Raw genomic sequence first — 24,851 nt, 5'->3', positions numbered from 1 at the left:
CTAGCGAACGATGAACAAACTTATTACTACCAAATTAAAGGCGACCGATTTCACCTACACGTATAGCACATCTTATCACCTAGTTAGCTTTAACAACTTCCGTCTAGCTTTGTTATCGTGCTCAAATGGCCATCAGCAATGACAGTGACAGAACAATTTTGCCACAGGTTACCTTGAAATGTGTAAACATGGAAAAGTCATTTAACTATATTGATTAACTATTAGCTTGATCAGGTGAATAAAAAAAAAATTAAAGTTTTATTTGGATTCTAAATTAAAAATAGTAAAAAAGAAAGATGACTTAAAATTTAACAATTTTAGCTCGTTTGTCAGTCTCAAATTCATCGACCTCACGTTCATTTAATACATTTCTTTGAACGCTCTGTACAGTTATTTTAAAATGTACCCTTCCTGAGTAGCAGTCGGGGCAACGCAAGTTTCACTTCGTTCGAGCTGCACAATTTTATTGATATTATAGCAACATTCGCCATAACAGAAAGTGAACTATCGAAGTTTAGTTTTTATAAACACTAATAATTACACGACTCTTATTTCTCTCAAGCGCATATGCTCACGCAAGGCTGAATGATTACAAAAACAAAACGCTTCAAGCAGAGGTCGATTGAATGAAAATTTTGTTCACTATACATTGCGGGTTCACGATATGTGAATACTGTTAATACAGCGAGACTTCGCAAAGGAATATTGCTTTGCGCTAACGTCATTGTAATGTTCTAAATCAGAGTTAATTCGGCTTCCACAGTTTCCTTTACCGTTGGGTTTGTGTGAAGAGGTGCGGAGCATGTTTTCAAAACTTAGATCATTTAAATTTACATTGCGTGTTACGTAACCTGTATTAATTAGTTTTTTTTTTGTGTTTTTTAAGGAATTTCAAACGAGCAATATTAGGATTCGTAGAATAAAATATGATTTTTTATTATTACATTTAATGTTTAAAACCAGAAAATTCTATGTGATTTTATTTATTAATTCAAAGAAACATTATGTTGTATACATACGCGACATGCACGAACCGTGAACGAACCCGGCCCACGCTGCACTGTCATATCACGATATGATCACGAAACCAGAAAAATTATATACATAATATACCTATACTTTATTAAATTAATTTATATTTTTATAAAGGACGATACAATCGTTACATATTTAAACGTTATATTGTAATTAGTGGCAAGGATTTTGTAATATTCGATGATTTTCGCATCCTACCCACGCTCAGTGTTCTTAGTGCGAGTTATTTAACGTTCTCGATAGCGTAAAAGTTAACTCAAATTTGTAGGCAGTTGGAACAGCGCCTCTAGCGGCAAACGTTCCAACTCCATACAAATATGAGTTAACTTTTACGCTATCGAGAACGTTAAATAACTCGCACTAGGCACACACAGACATTCCGGTGGCGGGCGTACTCGCAAACGCACTCCACATACGTAATTGTGTGGTGCTACGAAACATTAAGCCTTGTATGCGCCCGCACCGGAATCTGCGACCACATTACTCTCTTACCAGTCACGTCTAACAAACATATGCAAGTAACATCACTCTCCGAACACTCGCAAACAGCCACACGCTCATCGCCATCGTTGCCAGTAACTACAATAGGTATTTATAAATAAAAAAACCTTAACTTTATTATCCGCAGTTATAAAACGAGACGATCGAGAACATTTTCACGACGTTTTCACAACTTCACGACATTTTCCATTTTGAATTTACGCAATGAAGAGAAAAGGACAGATAATATATATCTATCACTTTCCTGTTCGTTCTATTTATGAAATATGTTACTAACTACTAATATACCCAGAATTCTTTGTGTATCTCTATTTCTGATATTTTTTCTCGAGTCAGTCTCGTTCTACAAAGCGGCTATTACTTAATATATTTTATAAAAATTAAATACAAGAATTTTCAATGAGATATATCGTCGTTTTGATCCCCATTCGTTTCGCCATTCAGGACTGGAGGCACGGGCGGCTTTATGGGCGGCGCTGGTATTATCTGTGGACGACATTAAAATTTGAAAACAACGCCATCTCTTATTGTATTCTTGCACTAATCTTTCTACCACCAACTAGTTGAGTGGATTACAATTAAAGCTAATTTATATTACACCACTCCAATTTACACCACCTAGGCTTCGAATTTACTACATTTATTCACAGCAACATTTCGTTCAGTAGTTTTAATATTAAACAAAATATAAAACACTTACGAACAAAACGATTATAAGTTGTTTTTTAAATGAATTAGTATCGATGAACATTTTTTAAACCGATAATAAAATCATTTAACAGTAACAAAAAAGTTTTTTTCGTTTATTCTGTTTCTTTTTTAATACTTTTTATGCGCACATTAGAGTGTATTCAAACGAATAATTTTATTTTTATTGTTGAATTTGAAAATTATTGCAACTTTGTCAACCACAAATCTAATGTTTTTTTAGTGCTCCATTCGCCTACGAACAAAACAAAATACATTTAATTCGTTCATCTATTCCGTGTTCTACGCTGGTTGATACCATACCATCACAACATAGAGCTGAAGTTTCGTGTATTGCCAGACAGTGGTATTACCAGCCTTCGGTGAAGAAAGTCTTAGAATAGAAATACTGAATTTAATAGCATTTAATTGATATACTGAACAATTACGATCATTAGTGGTGTCGTTAAAACTACAGGTTAACTTTTGACTTAACCGATTTTTATGTGTAATACATTATTTTAATTATTATAAATGTGTTCTGTGAATCGGCACCCGATATCGTGCTGTATTTAAATGACTTAAGCTCAATTGGTTGTTTTTAAAATAAATTGTGACAATCACACTTTTTTTCCTAGTTAACTGATTACGAAATTTATTGGGAAATAATTAGGAAAATGCAGAATCCTTTCTTTAAGCTTAATATCGCCTTTTGATAGCCTTAAATAAAAAACGGGAAATATATTCAAAGAAATAACCCAAAGCTACATAATTTAAGGTTAAACACCAACAGAACAAACCCAATTTCCGACCCAAAAGCACACCCTGCACCCAGTGTGAAACTCCACACTCACAAAACTCCAAATATCTTACAAAAAAATCCTATTATATAAATTGTATGAAATCACATCACAAGGAAAGGTCGTTTGGGGCGGTCAGCGCAGACACAACCTCCACCCATATCTTTTTCTTAATTAAGCTGGGTAATTAATCATTAATCTGATAATATATCTTAAAAACGAAATCGTCCTCGCCCTGGTTATTTTTGCCTCAAATTGCTTTGCAAACAACACATCAATAACATAGATGCCGCCTTCCAACTTGAGATATAAGTTCTAAGGTCTCAGTTTACAGTACGACGGCTGCACCGCCCTTCAAACTGAAACGCATTACTGCTTCACGGCGGCAATAGACAGGGCGGTGGTAACCTACCCCCGCGGACTAACAAGACACCCTGTACGGTTTGAAAGCATTGCTGCGGACCGGGGGCGCACGCAACTATGCAATAAATACATTTAAAAAATGCGGCCATGACTGGTGCAACGGTCGCAGGTTCGATTCCCACACCGGATAAAAATTAGTGCGATGTTTATTATCTATATAAGTATAGACTGAGACTGACGCTTATGTAGGTTGAGGTTTATGTACAATATACGTATACTCCATGCCACTTGATTGATTGATTGAAAATTCTTTATTGCACAAAAACATTGCACAAAGTCGAACTTAACGCCATGCAGGCATTCTCTTCCAGTTAACCCTCGTTGATGAAGTTAAAGATTCAAGAAGTGTGTACTTGTGATAAAATTAATACATGGCAATAATTTAAAGAATTATAGCAGACATGAGTGAAAATAAACACTAGGTTATAATTACAATACCAAAATAAATACATAGATACATAGATAAGAAATACATATCAAATAAAATAAATTATATAAACCACAACATACTACAAAACAATCAAGCAATCTCGCCTTTTGAAAAAGAGACTATGTACTTCACATACTACACACACTTCATGTAATACACTAGGTAGGAAAGTCACATGTGGTCGCGATCCTCAGCAGTGAGGGAACGATGATGATGGATGATCGAATCGATCGTTAGATGGATGATCATGAGTGATTTGTTCCCAGTTATTTATTGAAGTGAAACTTCTAATGAGACTTCCAATAAGGTTGCGTTAAACGTTTAACGCTACCATGAAATAGAAAGAGACAGAGCGAGAGTGAATGCGTGACACTCGAACCCACGCGCGTAGTATACCTGTTACAGGTCGCCGTGAGTAGCGTTCAATATTTTAATGAAGTATTTAAAAATATATATAGATTTATTTTTCTATATTTCAAAATATATTATAGAATATAAATATTGAAAGTATCGCATCTCTTATACATAGCATTTTCTATTACAAAACCAATCTGATTTGAGGATGAAAATTTAAGAAAACCACAATACTACACATCGAAAAAGAAGTTTCACTTCTTCCACGCGCACAATTTTAATTTTTTTTATTTTTTACTAAAATCACGTGTAGATCTGCAGTTTACTTCAGTGCCCGGTATTTGTTTCAAGTGGCCTTACATTTGCGTTATATTCAGACCATTCTAACGACCTTTCCTTTGTGGAAATGAAAACATACGATACTTAGTTCATGCCAACGACTAAAGCTAAATTTGGAAAAATCATGCTTCAAAATGTTCATACTTGGCTCTCAGGTGTGGCTTCTTCCTTGTCCTGTTAGAAAAAGTTAAAATTTATTGTTGTTGTTTTTTTTTCAAAATCGAAATTTACACATTTTTTCTTACATAGTGAGTTTTTTTTTTAGTGAAATGAAAGGTTTTTTTTAGTTTTTTATACATAATGTTAGTGTTTCATCATTGTAATAATTATTTTTTGTATTATTAGTAATTTTAATGTGAACAGGCATACAGTGTAGAAAACAGGGAACTGGACAACTGATATACATATTGAAAACTTTAAAATATACTAATCTATTTCATATGACGTCATTTGGGGTGAGAGTATACGACATGCTAACTGTCAATTATGCAATAACCAATGATCGTTGTCCGAAAATGACACCATTCTTTGCATTTAGTTTGACGTCAAAAATGTTAAAATTATTGGATTTTTATTTTTATTTAAATTATTTTTTTAACGATTTCTTAGAATTATTTTAATTTAATTGACACTCTTTAATTTAAAGTAATATTTATATAGTGTCCGGTTACCTATTGTAGTGTTGTGGTGACATTGAAAATTTTAATCAGTTTTTTTTCTTTTCATTATCGATTGCTTCGAATGATTAATAAATTCACGAAAGGTGGCTTCGACGATTATTTTTTACCCTAATAAGTTATAATTACTCCTGTACATTTGATTTGTTGTTTGCTAACGGTTATTTAATTCCTTCACTTCATTCCTTCTTAAATACTACAAGTCTATTTATATAATCATTACATAAATGACCTAATTATTATATTGAGGGGTCTATTTGGTTTGAGCGACATTTCTGCGACTTTACAGGAGAGCCATTTAAACATAAAAATTTGGACAAAATATCATTAAAAATATTCTTCAGGTGTTGTTTAGAGTGGGATAAAGTTAATTGAAGTTCGATTAAAAACATCGAATTGTAGATGCTAATACGGACCTTTAATTACATGTCGCGAAATGTCGCTTAAATAAAATAGCCTTTCACCCTTCGATATGAAACTTCATCCACTATCTCACTGGTCGGAGAATCCAATTATAGCAACAAAAATTATTTGGTATGTTTGTTCAGATTCTAATGGTATTTTTTTTACTACCTAATTCGCTGGTAATCTAAGAGGCTATTCCAGCTATTGGTATATTCCAGATATGTATAAAATTTGCTAACACTAGCCCTAGCAAGAGCAATTCTTCGAAGAATCTACCACCAGATCGGAATTCCGACTCACTGATAAGAGATAATCCAGCGAGAAAATCAGTGGGCTGTGTCTATGGGTTAGTTCGTTCGTCGAACTCTTTGTCGTAATCGACGACGGTGCTGACCGGTGCTTGAGAGGTCTAAAAGTACCGAGAATGAATCCGGGGGATCTAACAAGACATGTTCGGGCGACGGTGGCTTTGCGTTGCCCCGTCGTGGTCTGATAAGCCTACTTCGTTATCATCATTCCTGAAATATGACGTTAAAGTTTGAATAGTATTGTATAAAGTTTGCGCCACTCTTCATGCTGTTTACGATATAATGATCAGACTGGTATCTACCCGCAAATATCACAAATACGCCCCACAATTTATGTTTACTGTTAAAATGTGGGAGGTTTGAGTGTCGTTAATTGTTCATTAATGGTGAGCTAAATGAACTTAAGTATATCAGTCTTCACGGAAAAAAATGATCGCAAATAATATTTGTAGAAAAAATATATATTTTAACTTAGTACCGAATATATTTTATGCCTTTAATTTCCTCTTTTTTGGATACGATTATCAAATACGTTTTGCAGGCCACATATATAGAGGTGCGCGCAGCGGTTTGGACAGCCTTGATCCATGTAAAATATTAAAATATAATAGTAGCGTTCAAATCATCAAAAAACTTCTTTTTTCCTACCTATGCTGATAGCCTTGGGAGGCTATCGTGTAGGTGAGCTCTCGGGGCTTAAGCCGGAGTGTTTCTAACACTGGCCCTAGCAAGAGCAGTGTTTCGCAGAATCTACCACCGGATTGGAAACGCGACCCATTGAGAAGATTCGGAAGAAACTCAGTGGGCTGTGTCTGTGGGTTAATTTACTCATCGAGCCCTTCGTCGCAAGCGACTGGTTCGACGACCGGTGCTTGAGGTACTTTAGGTACCGTTAATGGATCGGGAGGATCCGTAATGACGTGTTTACCATTCGGTCCACAGGATGTGTTAGGTCTGGTAGTATTAGATTTTAAATTAGCGTTTTTACTAGTTCGTTGGTTTGTAGACGCTTAAGCTTTAAATTAGGACGCGAGGCGTACATAAGGGTCGTGTACCTGCGGCTTGGGGCGGTGCGTGTCGACGGCGTCCACGCTGAGCCGGATGTGCTCCTCGCGGCAGCCGTACGCGACCGGCGTCAGCTTGATGACCGCGTGCAGCGGCACCTGCAGGTACGGCAGCTCCTCTGCACACAACACACACGGACCCTCAGCGTGGAGCTTCACGGCCATTATAAGCCGCGCCAATAAACGAAACGAATCTAAAATGGCGGCGGCGATCATGCGCTCTCACTCTAAACTATTCCTGTCTTTAGTCGTACACGGCGCGTACTGCGTGCAGAAAGAATATCAGTTGTGACTTTGTTGTTGAGTTCGAGTTTTTTCACTTTCGAATTGTGCGATTTAGATGACTGGCATTAAAGTATCTACGCAAGTTGCATCCCAGATGAGACACCTCCCCCTCAACCAGGGCATAAAGTAAAGTACATTCTAATTTGTTTTTTTATATATATTTTTACAATAAACAACTTTTTCTTTCTATCGTTCTTTTTATTTGTTGACCCTACCCTCTGTCAGTGCAGGTACATAGACGCCATTTTCGATTCGTTTCTTTATTGGCGCCATTTTCTATAGTTCAAACTGACAACGCTTCACAAATATCGTTATTACACGTGACCAAGATTAGTGAAATGCTTTTTGGCGGGAACGCGATGAGTCAAGTTGTGTGATTTGTTTTATTTTGTCTATTTATTGTGTGTTCAGGTTTAAATGTGTAATAACGGTGGTTTATTAACTGTTTAGTATCTGTGAAAGTGTACAAATGTGGGAAAATGAAACAAAGTCGCTGGACGTAGCTTCTCGGGATCCTCCAAAAAGTCCACTGAAAAAAATCTTAGTAAATGACCACCATTTTAATGAGATTATATTTCATCCCATATCATCTCATCTCATTTCATTTAATTTCATCCCAGTTGATTAATATCTCAAATTAATCATTTTCATTTCATTTAATTTCACTCCATATTATCCTTTTCTCATAAAAAGAAGAATATAAATTAAAATAAGACATGACTTAAAGGTCTTAGTTACCAGGTCATAAAATCCCTTAAAAAAAAGATCATTAGTGAAAATGAACAAAGAACAATGGCAATTTTTTACCTGAATGTTTTAAAAGGCGTCTAAGATTAAGACATAAATGAAACTTCATCATTTTATTTGCTCGTTTTTTATACGACGTTAGATTTACGTGGCAAAGTATACTGTAAATATGTTATCATGTTTAAAAAAAAAAAAAGAAGAAAATAGTTGAGAAAATACATAAAAAAGCCCGCTGAGTTTGTTTCGCCGGTTCTTCTCAGGACTGTGGCTTTTTTGGAACCGGTGGTAGAGTTAACATTTTCTTTTACATTTTGACATTCAACAAGTGTGTTTTTGATGACATCCAAGTTGAAATAAATGATTTTGAATTTGAATTTGAATTTGAACAGGATAGTGTGACTGGTTATTATTTCTATGATTTATCTTGAGTTTTATTTATAACTTAATCTAATAAATAAATCTAATAGTAGATGTTGCTTCAATGGTATTCACCTGCACTCTTGTCGAGGAAGTAGGCCAGCAGACAGCGCATGACGGCCTGGTGCGAGACCACGAGCACGTTGCCCTGCCGCTCCAGCTCCATGATGACGGGCTCCAGCCTGGCCACCAGGTCCTCGTAGCTCTCCCCCCGGGGGTAGCGGTACGCGAACTTGTTGGCGTCGCGGGAGTTGAAGTCCGACGGGTACTTCTCTTGTATCTCAGCGTATGTCATCTCTTCACATATGCCCTGGATGTAACGTCCAACTTTAATCACGACATAGTATAAAACAAAGCCGCTTTCTCGGTCCCCTTATCCCTATGTATGCTGAAATCTTTAAAACTACACAACGGATTTTGATGCGGTTTTTTTTAAATATATAGAGTGATTGAAGAGGAAGGTTTATATGTTTGATAACATCCATTAAATAGTGGAGAAATCAATAATAAATTACAGTTTCCGAAGCGAAGCGAGGGCGGGTTGCTAGTATGAGTTAAGTGGCAATTTTATGTCAGTTAATGATTATCTAAATACGACAAACGCCATCTGTTATTAAACTTTAACAGCTTTAGATTACTTTTCATTCATTCTTATGTCTCTCTTCTACTCTCACAACTTACTGTGATACTAAATGACATATCGCTCACATAATATATTTTTTTAACACCGTCATGTAGAAACTATACTATAATGAATGAGTTTTCACTATAGGGAATAACTGTTTTCATTATAGAGAATAAGGGTACTGTTATTTTTCGAAATTCTAGCATAGATATGAAACACGCCACGAACACGTCATTTACGGTGTAGCAAGTAACGATGGATGAAATGTAAATTATAGATTAATTTATAACGATCTGTCACAAATGGAATTATTAGTTACTAAGTTAGAAATCCAAAATATTTATTACTAGTACTATTATGTACTACTGTTTACTGTTTTTAAAGATTTTATGAAATGAAATGAATGTTTATTAATTCAAAAATACAGACTATACTACAACTTAATTGTCCGCCTACTCTCCATCCAAACCGAACTACGTATTTTTCTATGACAGCGCCATCTGTTGATCAAGGGCAGCGCGATCGAGTTTACGCAACATACCGCGTCGATCTCGTTGAGGGCCTTCCACCTCTCCTGCGGCGCCTTGACGTCCTTGACCGTCTGTATGGCGCGGCGCATCCAGGAGGTCCACACGCGCAGGCCCGGGATGCGCTGCTGCTCGATGTAGGCGGAGAGCGCGCGCGCGTACTGGCAGCCGCGCGGCGACAGCGGACTGTCACCGCCGATGCGCCCGACCAGGTTGTGCAGGCTCTCGCCGTGCTGGAACCAGGACTCACTCTGATTTAACTGATCAACAGCTTTTTTTTTATAGTTATTTAATTTTATATAGACACTTTTATTTGAAATCGTCGTGGCCTAAAGGATAAGACGTCCGGTGCATTCGTATCTAGCGATGCACCGGTGTTCGAATCCCGCAGGTGTGTACCGAATTGTCTAATGAAATACGTACTTGACGGTGAAGGAATAAAAATCAAACTCGCAAAATTTTAATTTGTGTAATAACTGGCGGTAGGACCTCTTGTGAGTCCGCACGGATAGGTACGACCACCCTGTCTATTTCTGCAGTGAAGCAGTAATGCGTTTTGGTTTGAAGGGTGGGATAGCCGTTGTAACTATACTGAGACCTTGGAACTTATATCTCAAGCTGGGTGGCATATTTAGGTTGTAGATGTCTATGGGCTCCAGTAACCACATTACACCAGGCGACCCGTGGGCTCGTCCATCCAACTAAGCAAAAAAAAATCGATATATTTGTAATTTTTTTTATAATGGTTTTAATCAACACTATAATGAATGTTAAAAATATAAAATTCAAATTATCATTAAATTAATAAAACTAACCCTTGTCAGATATATAGTTCTGGGTACAATATGTATGTTCATCAAGTAGTACACAATCCGACTCTGTATGTGTCCTTCATGCTTGTGAACGACCACCTTCTCTCCGGTATCGTATATCTTCATGAAGCTGTATTCAGACTCCAGGCTCTCGTCCAGAGGCTCGTACTTCTCCTTGTAATGTTCTATCCGGAGCATGAAATCATTTAGAACATTATCCGTGTTCTGAATGTTTGTGTAGTCCGGACTGCTCACTTTTACTTCCTGCGAATTATAAATTGTTGAGACTGAAACGTCCGTGGCCTAGTATGCCAGACGCCCAGTGCTCTTGCATAGATGATTACGTACCTAAGACGCGAACGCCTACGACTTCCACAAGGATCGTATAATGCAAATAAAATCAAACCTCCAGTATTTATTTTTATAATAACATAATCAAGTTGTTCCAAGATATTATTATCACAAATCATTGTAGGTTTTGTTTTAAAGTTGGCTGTTTTCATTTAGAACATAAGAACTCACCATAATGTTTTGTTCAATAATCCTAGGGTCATCACATATAGATTCAACAAAGAAAAGCTTGAAGCCCATCTTGTGGACTACAAGGTCTCTTATCATCCGCCGTCGGTCCAAAGTAGAATTTGTAGCATCGAAGACCTGATATAATGATAAAACCATTTTATTATTTATTTATTGCATATCATTGTCATTGTTGCATCATTGTATCATATTGTTTGCGAATGATCGATCCCTCAAGGTTTAAATAGATTATTTCTTTCACATATTCTCTTTTGTTTTGAATTTGACATTTAGTAAATTTTTAATTGATCGCACTAAATCTTTCTACAAAAAAAACTGAGAACTATCTATCTTAGTGAGAGTGGGCATCTAATTGTAGATTTAGGTATGGACATCAGTAATAGTTTAATATAAAGTAGACCATAATTGTTAGTGACCATATAAGAAAATGAAATGAATTTCTGAACAACATCTGATTAAATTCACTGGTCAAATGTTTAGAAGTGCTCCACAGATCGCTTATTAAAAAAAATAGAACAGCATCTAGCTCGTATTTTTCTATCTAATGTAGGTACATAATGTTAGTCGTCTCAGCTTAAAAAAGAAGAAGCTCGTTGTACTTGCTTGTTGAGATTTTTCTGGTGTTTAAATTCTGCATGACGATATCAATTTTTTGTAATGAAATAGGCACTGTGTAACATTCTCTAATGACTACCATTATGAGAGAATAACATCCCGTAATAATAATCAAACATGCAATCGTACATTAAACACATAGACCTTAAGTTTCAAGTTAGGTAGTGGCATCCACATTGTATTGTGTGCTCTGGTAACTACTTTACATGGGGCCTGTGTTTGTTCAAAACAAATAAAAAAATCACACTAGATGTAGATACTCACGGCGACTTCTCCGCCTTTGGTCAGCCATTCACACACATCTTGTAATGCATCTAAAGCGCACTGCTGTCTTATAGCCATGGCTTCTTTGTTGTCGGCCCTGAAGAACTCATGGCTTGTGTATGCGGATGTAGCATGTCTTCTGTATTCGCCTAGATTAAATACTGTAAACAGAAACAAAACATGTCAACTACAGATAAACAAAACAACATGCATTAATTGAATTCTATGAAGTGACTTCGAAGTAAGAATACAAGTCTCCTGTGAAAAACTATGATTTATTCCATTGTTTAAGTGAATCATAAACAGTTTTAACTTATGTGCATAAGTCAGTGGGCTGTCGTCTAGGAGCAACAGTGATCACTCACCTTTGTGAGTTGTGTTTTGCCTTTGCAAAAAAACATTATTTTTTGAATGGTCTCTGGTTTAATCTCAATTTGAAAGTAAGATGGATGAGTAATAAAGTTATGAATTTTTAACATCTATTCAATTATGCATCTACAGTTTTTGGTGTCTGTTGTATCGTAATTACAAAATGAAAGTTTCTTACCTCTTGTATTGATCCCTATCCAGTTCAGGTAGCGTGACAGTTTCTTGGAAATGTATGTCTTCCCTCGTGCCGGGAGACCCACCATTGCGATAACATGCGGTATGTTGACATAATTCGATCGTTCTCCTGTAAATAATAAATAAATTGAAAAAAAAAACAATAGTCTACTTACTTACATTTTCTTAATATTCAAGTTTCACTTGATGTCTGGAGCAGATCACCATTTCTGGTGAGACTGCATTTTATTTTTGGGTATTATAATTATAGTGAGTCGATTGTGATTATCAGCATAGTAGTCAATATTGTTCAAAGCTCAGCTTAGGTGATATATAATAAAACATGTTGTCTCCAATGTGATTCTACAATAAGGTACTTAAACACGTGTCTTATAATACTGAAAGCATGTATTTACAATAAAACACAATAATAATAATGACTGAGGATTTAAATGACTATTAAAACTGTCCAACATCTGAGGTAGATTTTTTAGGTCCCTATATATTGCATATAAAATTCAGCTCTTATATTATGGCATCAGAATAATTATAATTTATTTAAATTTGGAAGTGTCTGTCAGTGAATTGTGCATGAACTAAGTATCCAGCAATGGATGATGTGATTTCTAATGGTCTTCTAAAGAAAATACACTAAAATTGAACACTTTAAAAGAATGTTAAGTACCAGAACAAGTAAGTATAATATAAATGATTCTTACTTGTGTTGAGGACATGGACAGAGAAACTATAAGCTTTAATAAAATGATGGTCTTGTCATTGCAGGCTCTTGGGCTAATTACATATTTACAAATGTTTTCTTGAATAAATTTTTTGAGCTCAAACTCTTAACAAATTGTAGATGTGTATCAAAAATTTAATATTTTATGAATAAAAAAAATCATTTGTAGATTTTTTTTATAATAGTTATTGTTAATTTTTAAACATTTTTTTTATTTCTTACTTTTTTGCAGTTTTATTATTATGTTTCAGTTTATTGCTTGTAGCATTCTTAAGTTTATTTCAAATTTATCACAAGCCCTTCAAACAAGTCACTAATTAAATTTGTGGAGTGATTAGCGTAATGCTGACAGGACAGTAGATTAAGTTAATTAACTATGATATCAATAAACTTACTTCCTAGTGCAGTCAAGAACTGTATTTAGATATCATGTGAAAACATAATACCAAAGCTGTTAACGCGATAACGGAAACTCGTTTATCATTGACCTATCAAGCGACGTCTTGTGACGATAGAATCAGCAAAACAAGTAGGTACGAAAAAATATCCTAGATATTTTAATTAATAAGTTTACTAACCATCACCGAAGAACTGCTTATTTAAATACTTCCAGCCTTCAGCTCGGTTTTCGTCATCCATCGCGGGATTCCCAGTAATACAGCACTCAAGATATTATTGGCAATTTAAGTTCGCTAAAAACTTTTTACTAGCACACGTCCAATCACAGCAGATACCAAAACGCAAACTGTCAGTGTCATATTGTCAACGTGATCGATTTGACACATTTGACAGAAAGAGAGATAGAGCGATTAAGCATAGACAATTTTGGTTTTTAGTAAATTTTACAGACAACGACACTTCAAGACCTTATTAAATGATGGAAGTTACATTATATCGATACGCCGACAAAAAAGCGACGTATAATTAAAGAACTTGAATATTGTTGTTACTCTCGACTTATAAGTCAATATTAAAATAATGATGTGTAATTATATAGACTTTTTTGGTTTAATTGCAATTATCATTATTAGGGTTATCATTATTTTTCAACTCATTAAGTTTACTGCTGGATTTATTACCGACCATCAGTATTTATGAACTGTTTGAAGTGCTTCTAATCTCAGAGGAATTAATCGCATTATTAACTATACTAGTATGAATGGCATGAAATAGTTGGTGTATAACATTTCACGTACAAGTTTTATATAAAAGCATCGCATTTGCTTTTGTTGTTTTGGTGGATTTATGTTATTCTGAGTACAATAATAAATCTTGTTACTACGTTGGCACGTTATTAATGGTCTAAATCTTATTATTGAAAAGTCCTGAATATTAATTGTTCCTCTAGCATGAGTATGTTCTTTCTTAGAAATAATCAATGTTTATGGTCGATATGGTTCCCTGTGTCCATATGAGCTAAACATTTATGAAAAAACGAATTGTGCTATCGAGACGAGTAATAACTCAGGTGTTTTCGGATTTTCCGAGTCGTAGACACAAAGCTACTGTTGCGGGTAAATCGTGCGTTTTTTACTCTGCTTAAATTATTATTTCCGACGTTTCGGTTCTCGTGGTTGCGAACGACTAGCATTTGAATGTAGTATTAACTACTGTTTTTTATATATTTATAAAAGACGTTGAAAGTGGTTGTTAATTAAACGAGGACTCTGTATACGCAAGTTATAAATGCTATATTACGATGAAAATGATAATTGGTAATCGCCATATTTAGTGAACTGTTTACGTATTATGAACATTATATTTTTTAATAGTTAGACAGGTGATCGAGCTCACGGCTTACCTTGCGTTAAATGGTTACCAGAGCTATCATCAGACATTAACAGTTTTAATTCTGCCACCTACCTTGAAATATGGGTTCTAAGTCTTGTGCTTAGTGCGAGTTTTTTAAGGTTCTCGATAGCGTAAAAGTTAGCCCAATTTTGTATGCAGTTGGAACAGCGCCCCTAGCGGCAAACGTAGGCAAACGATCCGATTCCATACAAATAGCTACCTTTTATGCTATCGAGTACGTTAAAAAACTCTCAAAAAGCACACTGTTCTATTGTCCGACTACGCGAGTACCCAAGCTTGCTTCACAGCAGAAATACGTGCTAATACCTACCCGTGTGGGCTCACAAGAAGCCCTACTTGGTGGTAAAGCGTTGTAATTTCATCATTGTAATTTTTTATGTACACAAAATGCCCTATAAATATGAAAATAAATAGAAAAAAATGTACCACAGATATGATATGATATTTTTATTGTTTTAGATGGATAGACGTAGTTCAATGTCCACCTGAAGGTGGGTGGCTGTACGTGATAACGTTAATTCAGCCAACTTGCGGCATAAAGTCTAGTCTCGGTTGTATAATATGTATCCATACGGGTTCTCCAACTTTTATTAAATGGGAACCCACGACTGCTTTTCAGAAAAAATAGGCTTAATATAATCGTTTTGATGCCTTCGATGTTATTACTTCATTATGGAAGTGACTTGCGAACACTATATTTAGAAAAATCTATCAAAGACATAGACGAAAATATCGGTCATTATCAATACATTAGCTGCTAAAAAAAACATAAACATTCATTACATAACACGTAAACAATGAATGAATGAAAGCGAGAAAAGCCGTGGGCGGGAAACGTTAATTTTGCCCAGCGAAGTCAACGCTGACGTCACATCTTCCTTGACATTGTAATGACTTAGTTGTCAAACGTTGAAGTAGGTATTTGCTTCAGTAATTGCCATGAAAGATTACCGTATAAATATGTGCTCGTAATTTTATTTTGATATTCTATATAATTAACATTATTATGACGACTGTGGAATCGGATTTGTTTTCTTATGAGTTTATTCCATCGGAGCGCTGATTTTAGATGCAGTTGAATTGCACTAATATCTTTTGTTATAACTTCATGAAGTTTCAGTAACATTTAAGATATTTGTCTGTTTCAATTTGTATAATCCTGACCAACGATTGATATTGTGGCGGGTAGCCATCATACAACGCAAGATAATTGACAGATGCCTGAATCTCGCTTACGACATTTTCAAGATAAAGCGCATATATACAAGTTCCGAACAACAACATTCGGACGGCGGTAGATTCTGCGAAGCACGACTCTTGCTAGGGTTCGTGTTAGCATCGTCGTCAGGTTTGAGCCCCGTAAGCTCACCTACATACGTTAGGGCGAAGCTGAAATAGCCTCTCAAGGCTATCAGCATAGGTAGGGAAAAAAAAACAACATTCGGACCAAACGTTAGGGCGAAGCTGAAATAGCCTCTCAAGGCTATCAGCACAGGTAGGAAAAAAAAAAAACAACATTCGGACCGCCGGTCCGACGTAATCTGAACACGCACAATATCTTAACCAACTGTGACGGGGAAACGCAAAGCTGCCATCGCTCGAAACATGTCGGATCCCCCGGATTCACTCTCGGTGCTTTTGAGACCCTCAAGCACCGGTCACGGTCCTCGTCGAACTCGTCGATTACGACGACGAATTTAACGAGCGAACCCACAGAACTAGCCCTGTGAGTTTTTCGGCGGATCTTCTCAGTGGGTCGCGATTCCGGTGGTAGATTCTGCGAAGCACTGCTCTTGCTAGGGCTAGTGTTAGCAAATTCTCTCAGATTGACCCGGTGAGCTCACCTACCCGTCCGGGCGTAGTTGGACTTAAGCTACCAGCGAATTGGTAGGGAAAAAAAAAGATCAATATCACAAAACGAGTGAGTTAAATAAGGCACTCGTCTTCAATGAAGCAGTCTACATATTACAATCTAGATGTCGATCACAAGTTTAAAGACGGGCAGTGGCTTTATGTTATATCTATAGAATAAAAAATCTACCTAACTGCCAACAGCCTAAGAGGTTTTTTTTTGGATACACCATGGCTTGCGGACGAGCTCACGGGGCTCAGCTTGAGAGAGCACCAAGTGTGGCAAGATCATCTATCTAGTGCATTAACAAAAATACTTCAACCAATATGGCGTTATACGGACATATAAGGGATAATGCTAAACAGGCATGCCCTATTCAGAACTTTATGTAGTTACAATACGATCTATTTAGTATTTCTGCATCCACTCTCAGATAGTCAGATAGCTCAGGCAGCATTTTCTCAGTCAACGGCATAGATTATACACTTAATATATTCGAGAGGCCACCCACCGTTAAGAGCGGTCGCCCTAAAGATATTAGAAGAAATTAAAAAAGAAGAGATATGTCTAAAGGCCCCAACAAGGCAAAAACAAATACAGCTGTTGCCCCAAATACTATTAACAGCGGTACTGACTCCGAACGCCATTTTAAAGTGAATCTTATTCGTCGAAAGAATAGGTACTTTTCTTTTTGAAGTCTTCGATTAACAATTGTGATCAGAGAGTTACCGGACAAAAGAGTTTTCATGAAGAAGTCAATGATCTTAACATCCGATTGTCAGTACTATGTCGGTAAGGAAATTGCAACCTACGCAATGCCCACGCTGTTACGTAACCGCTGTAATCTGGTGGCAGCTACTATTGACAAGAAATATTGTGGATCACGACTCCATCAAGGCCGGATGTCTGTGGGTTTTGGGGTAGGACAACTGGTACAAAATACAATTGAGATAATTTTTTATATTGTTCAGACGTGTGAACGAGACCATAGGCATCAACAAAGTTAATGCCGTCACTTAATTCTCAAAAGTAAGCTCGCAAAATATAAATCAGAAATAATTAATCTTGTTATTCTTTCAGAGACCATCTTTGGTATGATAAAAAGTTAAAATAATTTTATCTCTAAGAGTAGTTTGGACGGAAAATAACGTTTTTAAATATGCTTTTAAATTTTAAATGATTCTATATTTTAAATACACGAATCATAGATAATAATAAATAGACAAAACGGACTTTAAACTTTGCAGTGACTAATTTGTTTTTTATTTAATTACTTCAAACGATGCTGCGATGCTTTGTTTCCGTTATCGGTTGGACTTTTGGAATTCAGTGCAAAGTAAATTTATTATCATTAACTATTCAATTAATTAATGATGTGCAATTATTTCGTAGATCATATTGTGCGTGCTTGTATTTATTACGAACTTCAAAAAAAAGTATTAGGAGATTCTTTGTACCACTGTATTTATTATACGTGTGTTTTATTGTGTTTTGATAATCGATTATTATTTTATAGTTGTTATCAATTCTCGTGTGGTCACATTTAAATTTTATCAAGAGCTGACCAGCAGTTTTTGATTTTTCCTTAATAATGTATATTTAATTGACTTGAACTACATAGACATTGTTCTGATTTTATTCTGTTTTTTTCCGAACTCTGTTTTGTTTTGTTCAAATTTGTATTATTTGTAGTTTAATATTATACAGATTCTAAGGATCGTGCAATTCAGTTATATCTTCGGTTTCTGTGAGTCGTTGACATAAATATAAGTAATACCCATAAGAAAGGGTTTTTTTTTTGTTATTTTTTTTTTGGTAATTGTTAACATTTTGTTTTAACCTAAATATCTCGCTCACTTCAAGACCTTGGGGTCGAAGTCTCTAGTGTATAGCTAATGTTCAAGGACCGAAGCCGGAACTCACAACGCTCTCATGCCGCACGTACGCTGCCGTATCATCAAGTTAATTGTTTTGTAAACAAACACAACAAACAGTTTACAGTTAAGGTGTGAATCCGAACTCGGCAACAAGCAGCAAAGCAGCAGTGCTGTTGCCGCAGTGGTGTCAATAAGGTGCTGCCCAGCAGTAACGCGTCTGCCGCCGCAGCAAGAATACCTACGTGAATGTGTTGGTCTGTCGCGGCGGTAGGACTGCCGCTACATAATTCCGCGCGGGTAGGTACCACCGCCAGCACACATCATGTCGATTACCGTATAGTCAGTGATGGATTTACGGCTAAGCCTGTGAGTCCCGAGCCTATGGCGGCCTGATTTGAGGGGCGGCGGAAATTTTGGATACGAAAAAAGTAAAAGACAATCAGTCTACGGTAGGCAGCGGCTTGGTTCTGCCCCTGGCATTGCTGACGTCCATGAGCGACGGTGACCACTTACCATCAGGTGGGCCGTATGCTCGTCTGCCTACAAAGGCAATAAAAAAAAATTCCTTTGCAAATGTTGCCAGATTAGTTTTCGTAAAAAATAAAATAAAATTACTACCTGACCTGGCAGACTTCGTAGTGCCTCAATCGACAAATAAAAGACCTAAACTTTTGTATAAGCTGAACTTAAAACAAACAAAAGGAATCCGTCTGATGGGGGACACATCAATGGGAAAACAAGATTGTTATTTTTATTTAATTCTGAACATTTTCATATTTATTCACCTTTTAAACCTTCTCCACACTCTGGATTTCCACAAATAATTCAAGACCAAAATTAGCCAAATCAGTCCAGCCGTTCACGAGTTTTAGCGAGACTAACGAACAGCAATTCATTTTTATATATATAAATATATGTGGCGTGTATATATTTTGTATAGCTTTAAGTTTATTTTATTGTATAGTGTTATTGTATTTAGTCTAAAATATATTTTATGTTAAATTAAATAATATTATTTCCGGACAAGCAGTTAAATTTTATATATATATAGTGGTGGCTACGCATCCTCGGCGCCCGCGACCCGATGGAGCGGCTGCGCTGCCGGCAGTGCAGTTCGATCAGTTGGCTCGCCACTACGGACACGCACGACGTATATGTCTCTAATTAACGCTGCTTCCGATTAGCTATAATTTTCTATGTAACTTCAGCTTTGTTGCTTTCTCGTTGTACTTATACTCCTTCTTGTGGTGTTAACTATTATTGTGTTTAAAAGAACAAATAAACTGTATAAACCTGTGGGAACTATCATTCAGTTTTAACACCCTACGCTAACTAAAACCACATATATATAGATTAAATTTTATTCTAACATTAAGGACGGCACGCTAAACAGAGCCTAAGGCGGCATCAAGCCTAACGGCCTGGCCACGGGGATCGGCGGTGCGAACAGCGAAGCGGTGGGCGAGGCGACCATTCGCGCAGCACCGTTTGCAGGCCACGGGTACTCACGTTCGCCGCCGCGACTAGTAAGGAAGTCCGACAGCGAAATGTCTATATCGAAATTATCTCGATATTGCTTACAAATTAATAGTTTTTTGGTTCAGGACCTATTATTTGGAAAAGATTGTGAAGTACATGATTTGAATAAGAATCGGAGTATACCTATAGATGGAGAATTCCACAAGAAGTACGAGAAATACTTTGGGTGGCTAGACTTCCAAATAGCTGGTCTAGCTAGTATTTCAGCTATTTTATTTTTTTATTGCTTAGATGGGTGGACGAGCTCACAGCCCACCTTGTGTTAAGTGGTTACTGGAGCCCATAGACATCCACAACGTAAATGCGCCACCCACCTTGAGATATAAGTTCTAAGGTCTCAAGTATAGTTATAATGGCTGCCTCACCCTTCAAACCGAAACGCATTACTACTTCACGGCAGAAATAGGCAGGGTGGTAGTACCCACCCGTGTAGACTCACAAGAGGTCCTACCACCAGTAATTACGCAAATTATTATTTTGAAGATTTCATTTTTATCACACGATGTTATTCCTTCACCGTGGAAATCAATCGTGAACGTTGAGTGTTGTTGAGTACGTATTTCATTACAAAAATTGGTACCCGCCTGATATTCGAACACCGGTGCATCGCTCAACACGATTGCACCGGACGTCCGTTAGGCCACGACGACTTTAAAAATATAAAATAAAAAATAAATAAAAAATATAAAAATTTCGGCGTTAATTTTTCGCGGCGAAAACAACTAAACTCATTTAATCACTGCACTATTCGCCGCGACTACCGCTCGACTCCGTGGCTCGCGCCGTCCGTATTCATGCATTTGTTTTGCTCGCCCGCCGCATCGCGCGATTCGCTCGGTACATTTCGCCGGTCGCTTCGCCGGTCGCCGGTGCGCGTGGCTTGTTAGGTACATTTCTATGCGCTTGTTTTAGTCGCTAGACGCTTCGCCGTTCGCACCGCGCGAATATTCGCATCGGCGAATGTCCCGTGGCCAGGCTGTAAATCTATCACTTCGTATAGAAACTGTAAACACTACACTTTGAGAGGCATCGTTCACTTTGAGACACTATCGAAGTTTCAGGTGTTAGCCAGTTACAGAAAAATGACAATACTATTTACTAGCAATGGATTATAGTGAGATAGGTAATTATTTCACTCGGTTTCCAAAAGGCACAGACTAAAATTACTTTTACGGTTTAAGATATTTTTTTTAAATAAACATGTAAGTAAAGGCATGTTTTATAGAAAAAAAAACAGTTCTCAGATGTCGATGGATAATACTTTAGTTGTTCGTGACGTCAAAAAAAACAAAATAACAATGAAAAAGGCGAGATTATACTGTGAAAGTGGTTTTGTGTCTATAATTCGCGAAAACGAAGAAAATGTAATTAAATAATAATAAATTCTTAAATAAATAATAAGTAAATAACTGAGAACAAATCGCGCACGGTCATCCGGCCTCAATTTAGGATTCCGTGTTATGGGTACCAAAGACTGACATACATACTTATACACGTTTAAATATATACATAAATAGATAATAAACACCCAGACAAAGAACAAACAAACTTGTTCTGTACTAGAATGTTAGCCTAGCCTAGCGGCACACTTTGAGAGATTAACGGCCTGGCCACGGGGATCGGCGGTGCGAACAGCGAAGCGGTGGGCGAGGCGACTATTCGCGCAGCACCGTTTGCAGGCCACGGGTACTCCCGTTCGCCGCCGCGACTAGTAAGGAAGTCCGACAGCGAAATGTCTATATCGAAATTATCTCGATATTGCTTACAAATTAATAGTTTTTTGGTTCAGGACCTATTATTTGGAAAAGATTGTGAAGTACATGATTTGAATAAGAATCGGAGTATACCTATAGATGGAGAATTCCACAAGAAGTACGAGAAATACTTTGGGTGGCTAGACTTCCAAATAGCTGGTCTAGCTAGTATTTCAGCTATTTTATTTTTTTATTGCTTAGATGGGTGGACGAGCTCACAGCCCACCTTGTGTTAAGTGGTTACTGGAGCCCATAGACATCCACAACGTAAATGCGCCACCCACCTTGAGATATAAGTTCTAAGGTCTCAAGTATAGTTATAATGGCTGCCTCACCCTTCAAACCGAAACGCATTACTACTTCACGGCAGAAATAGGCAGGGTGGTAGTACCCACCCGTGTAGACTCACAAGAGGTCCTACCACCAGTAATTACGCAAATTATTATTTTGAAGATTTCATTTTTATCACACGATGTTATTCCTTCACCGTGGAAATCAATCGTGAACGTTGAGTGTTGTTGAGTACGTATTTCATTACAAAAATTGGTACCCGCCTGATATTCGAACACCGGTGCATCGCTGAACACGATTGCACCGGACGTCCGTTAGGCCACGACGACTTTAAAAATATAAAATAAAAAATAAATAAAAAATAAAAAATATAAAAATTTCGGCGTTAATTTTTCGCGGCGAAAACAACTAAACTCATTTAATCACTGCACTATTCGCCGCGACTACCGCTCGACTCCGTGGCTCGCGCCGTCCGTATTCATGCATTTGTTTTGCTCGCCCGCCGCATCGCGCGATTCGCTCGGTACATTCCGCCGGTCGCTTCGCCGGTCGCCGGTGCGCGTGGCTTGTTAGGTACATTTCTATGCGCTTGTTTTAGTCGCTAGACGCTTCGCCGTTCGCACCGCGCGAATATTCGCATCGGCGAATGTCCCGTGGCCAGGCTGTTAGTCCCCGATTGATGGCGGCCGCCGGCTCGCTGAGTCGGCTGTTGCCGAACGTTGGGGGGCCTGACGTGGTGGTGCGCCGCCTCTACACGGGGGTGGTGCGGTCGATGGCACTGTACGGGGCTCCCGTGTGGTGCCACGCCCTGACCCGCGACAACGTTGCGGCGTTGCGATGTCCGCAGCGCGCGATTGCGGTCAGGGCGGTTCGTGGATCCGCACCGTCTCGTTCGAGGCGGCGTGCGTGCTAGCTGGGACGCCTCCCTGGGACCTGGAAGCGGAGGCGCTCGCTGCGGATTACGCGTGGCGATGCGATCTCCGCTCCAGGGGGGAGCCGCGTCCTGGCGCGGCGGAAGTTCGAGCGCGAAAGCTTCAATCTCGGCGTGCCGTGCTCGAGGCGTGGTCTCGCCGCCTGGCGGACCCCGCCTACGGGCGACGGACCGTCGAGGCGATCCGCCCGGTCCTCTCGGACTGGGTGAATCGCGACCGAGGACGTCTCACCTTCCGGGTGACGCAGGTGCTCACGGGACACGGCTGTTTCGGTCGCTACCTGCACCTCGTCGCCCGGAGGGAGCCGACGCCGAAGTGCCACCACTGCAGTGGCTGCAACGAGGACACGGCGGAGCACACGCTCGCGTACTGCCCCGCTTTCGCGGAGCAGCGCCGCGTCCTCGTTGCAAAAATAGGACCGGACTTGTCTCTTCCGACCGTCGTGGCTACGATGCTCGGCAGCGACGAGTCCTGGCAGGCGATGCTTGACTTCTGCGAGTCCACCATCTCGCAGAAGGAGGTGGCGGAACGGGAGAGCTCTTCTTCCCTCTCGGCGCCGTGCCGCCGCCGTCGGGCCGGGGGTCGGAGGAGGGCGTTTGTCCAGCTCCAGCCCCTATGAGGAGGCAGTCTCCTCCCGGTGATGGTCACGGGGCGACCTAAGGGGGTTGAGGCTGCGCCGCACGCTACCGTCACTCTAGCGCGCTGGCACCAGGAGGACGGGACGGCGCGTCGGCGGCTGCGGACTGCGATCTGCAGTCCGCATTTTCGTCGTCGCTGTCGTCGCCGAACATACTGTTGAAGAGCAACCCGGTCGGCGGTGTATCGCGTTCCGACCCGGCAGGCTGGTTCTGGCCCAGCGGGGTATCCCGGAACACCAGCGGCACCGCCCGGGCGGCCTGGTAAGGCCGCCGTACCGCGGAGACTGACGTCGTTGGTCGTCGACTATCGCCTCGACGACCCGTCGGTCGGGCGTCCTCGGGGTGGCGCCGCGTGTCTGGTTGTAGTGTTGACCGCGGGAACCCCCCTACTCTGAACGGGTTCTGACCCCGGACGGAGATCGGACGTCGGGTGTAAGAGTGCAGGGGAGTCGTTTAGTGGGTGGGCCCTAAAATCCTTGGGCCCGCGATCTGCTCTCAACTTCTGCAGATCGTTGAGTCGACCTCGTAGGAGGTTCGGCCCCCGGCCCGAGAAAAAAAAAAAAGCCTAGCGGCAAACGTAGGCAAACGTTCCAACTCCATACAAATTTGAGTTAACTTTTACGCGATCGAGAAGTTAAAAAAATCGCGCTAAGCAATTCATGGTAAGTGGTTATCGTCGCTCGAGGAGGTCAATGATAGCAGGAGAACATGTAAAATGCTGCCAACCGCTAGCCACTAAAAGAATAAATATAATTGAGAAGCGAATCATTGTGTCAACTTGGCATAAATTTTGTAATTTTAGGATATTGTTGTTGGAATGATTTTTTCTCCTACCATAAGCTACCTGATGCTATAAAAAAAGACAAATTATTTAAAAAGAACTTGAAAAAATTCTGAACATTAAGATGTTATTTTATTATACTACAGTTCACGATTTTTTAAATGATAAATCATTATGTTAATTTGAATTCACTTCTTACCGTTCTTTGTTTTCGTTTTATGACATAAATAACTAATTC

The 24,851-nt window shown here is 38.8% G+C and overlaps 1 protein-coding gene and 1 long non-coding RNA gene across 7 annotated transcripts in view; one reads left to right on the top strand and one right to left on the bottom strand.

Annotated features, from left to right (window-relative positions):
- Nucleotides 1-967: 967 nt before the first annotated feature.
- The window catches only part of LOC101738115 (6-phosphofructo-2-kinase/fructose-2,6-bisphosphatase), a 38,149-nt gene continuing 14,265 nt past the window's right edge, over nucleotides 968-24,851 (bottom strand). The window contains exons 1-10 of one of the 4 annotated variants that reach the window (XM_004923605.5): nucleotides 13,716-13,899; nucleotides 12,403-12,528; nucleotides 11,856-12,016; nucleotides 10,959-11,093; nucleotides 10,440-10,700; nucleotides 9,639-9,857; nucleotides 8,548-8,782; nucleotides 7,015-7,142; nucleotides 4,714-4,743; nucleotides 968-2,022 (exon numbers count right to left, since the gene is read on the bottom strand). In XM_004923605.5, coding sequence (XP_004923662.1) covers nucleotides 1,933-2,022; nucleotides 4,714-4,743; nucleotides 7,015-7,142; nucleotides 8,548-8,782; nucleotides 9,639-9,857; nucleotides 10,440-10,700; nucleotides 10,959-11,093; nucleotides 11,856-12,016; nucleotides 12,403-12,528; nucleotides 13,716-13,776 — 1,446 coding nt within the window. In that variant the 5' untranslated portion in view covers nucleotides 13,777-13,899 and the 3' untranslated portion in view covers nucleotides 968-1,932. Of the gene's footprint in view, nucleotides 2,023-4,713; nucleotides 4,744-7,014; nucleotides 7,143-8,547; nucleotides 8,783-9,638; nucleotides 9,858-10,439; nucleotides 10,701-10,958; nucleotides 11,094-11,855; nucleotides 12,017-12,402; nucleotides 12,529-13,715; nucleotides 13,940-24,851 lie in introns of those variants that run through there. The other 3 variants (XM_038012412.2, XM_004923606.4, XM_012697953.4) reach the window with 3 other exon arrangements.
- On the top strand, nucleotides 14,534-20,016 carry LOC110384781 (uncharacterized). Of its 3 annotated transcripts, none has more exons than XR_009973736.1 (3): nucleotides 14,534-14,651; nucleotides 18,796-18,975; nucleotides 19,730-20,016. It is a non-coding gene; the product is annotated as an uncharacterized LOC110384781 (long non-coding RNA). The 3 variants fall into 3 exon arrangements; XR_005244943.2 differs by lacking the exon at nucleotides 14,534-14,651 and adding an exon at nucleotides 17,688-17,830; XR_005244944.2 differs by lacking the exon at nucleotides 14,534-14,651 and adding an exon at nucleotides 17,861-18,137.

This window comes from Bombyx mori, chromosome 8 (genome assembly GCF_030269925.1).
Source record: "Bombyx mori chromosome 8, ASM3026992v2".
Taxonomy (NCBI): Eukaryota; Metazoa; Arthropoda; class Insecta; order Lepidoptera; family Bombycidae; genus Bombyx; species Bombyx mori.
The sequence above is the reverse complement of the archived record's forward strand: the minus strand, read 5'-3'. Positions and strand labels throughout refer to the sequence as shown.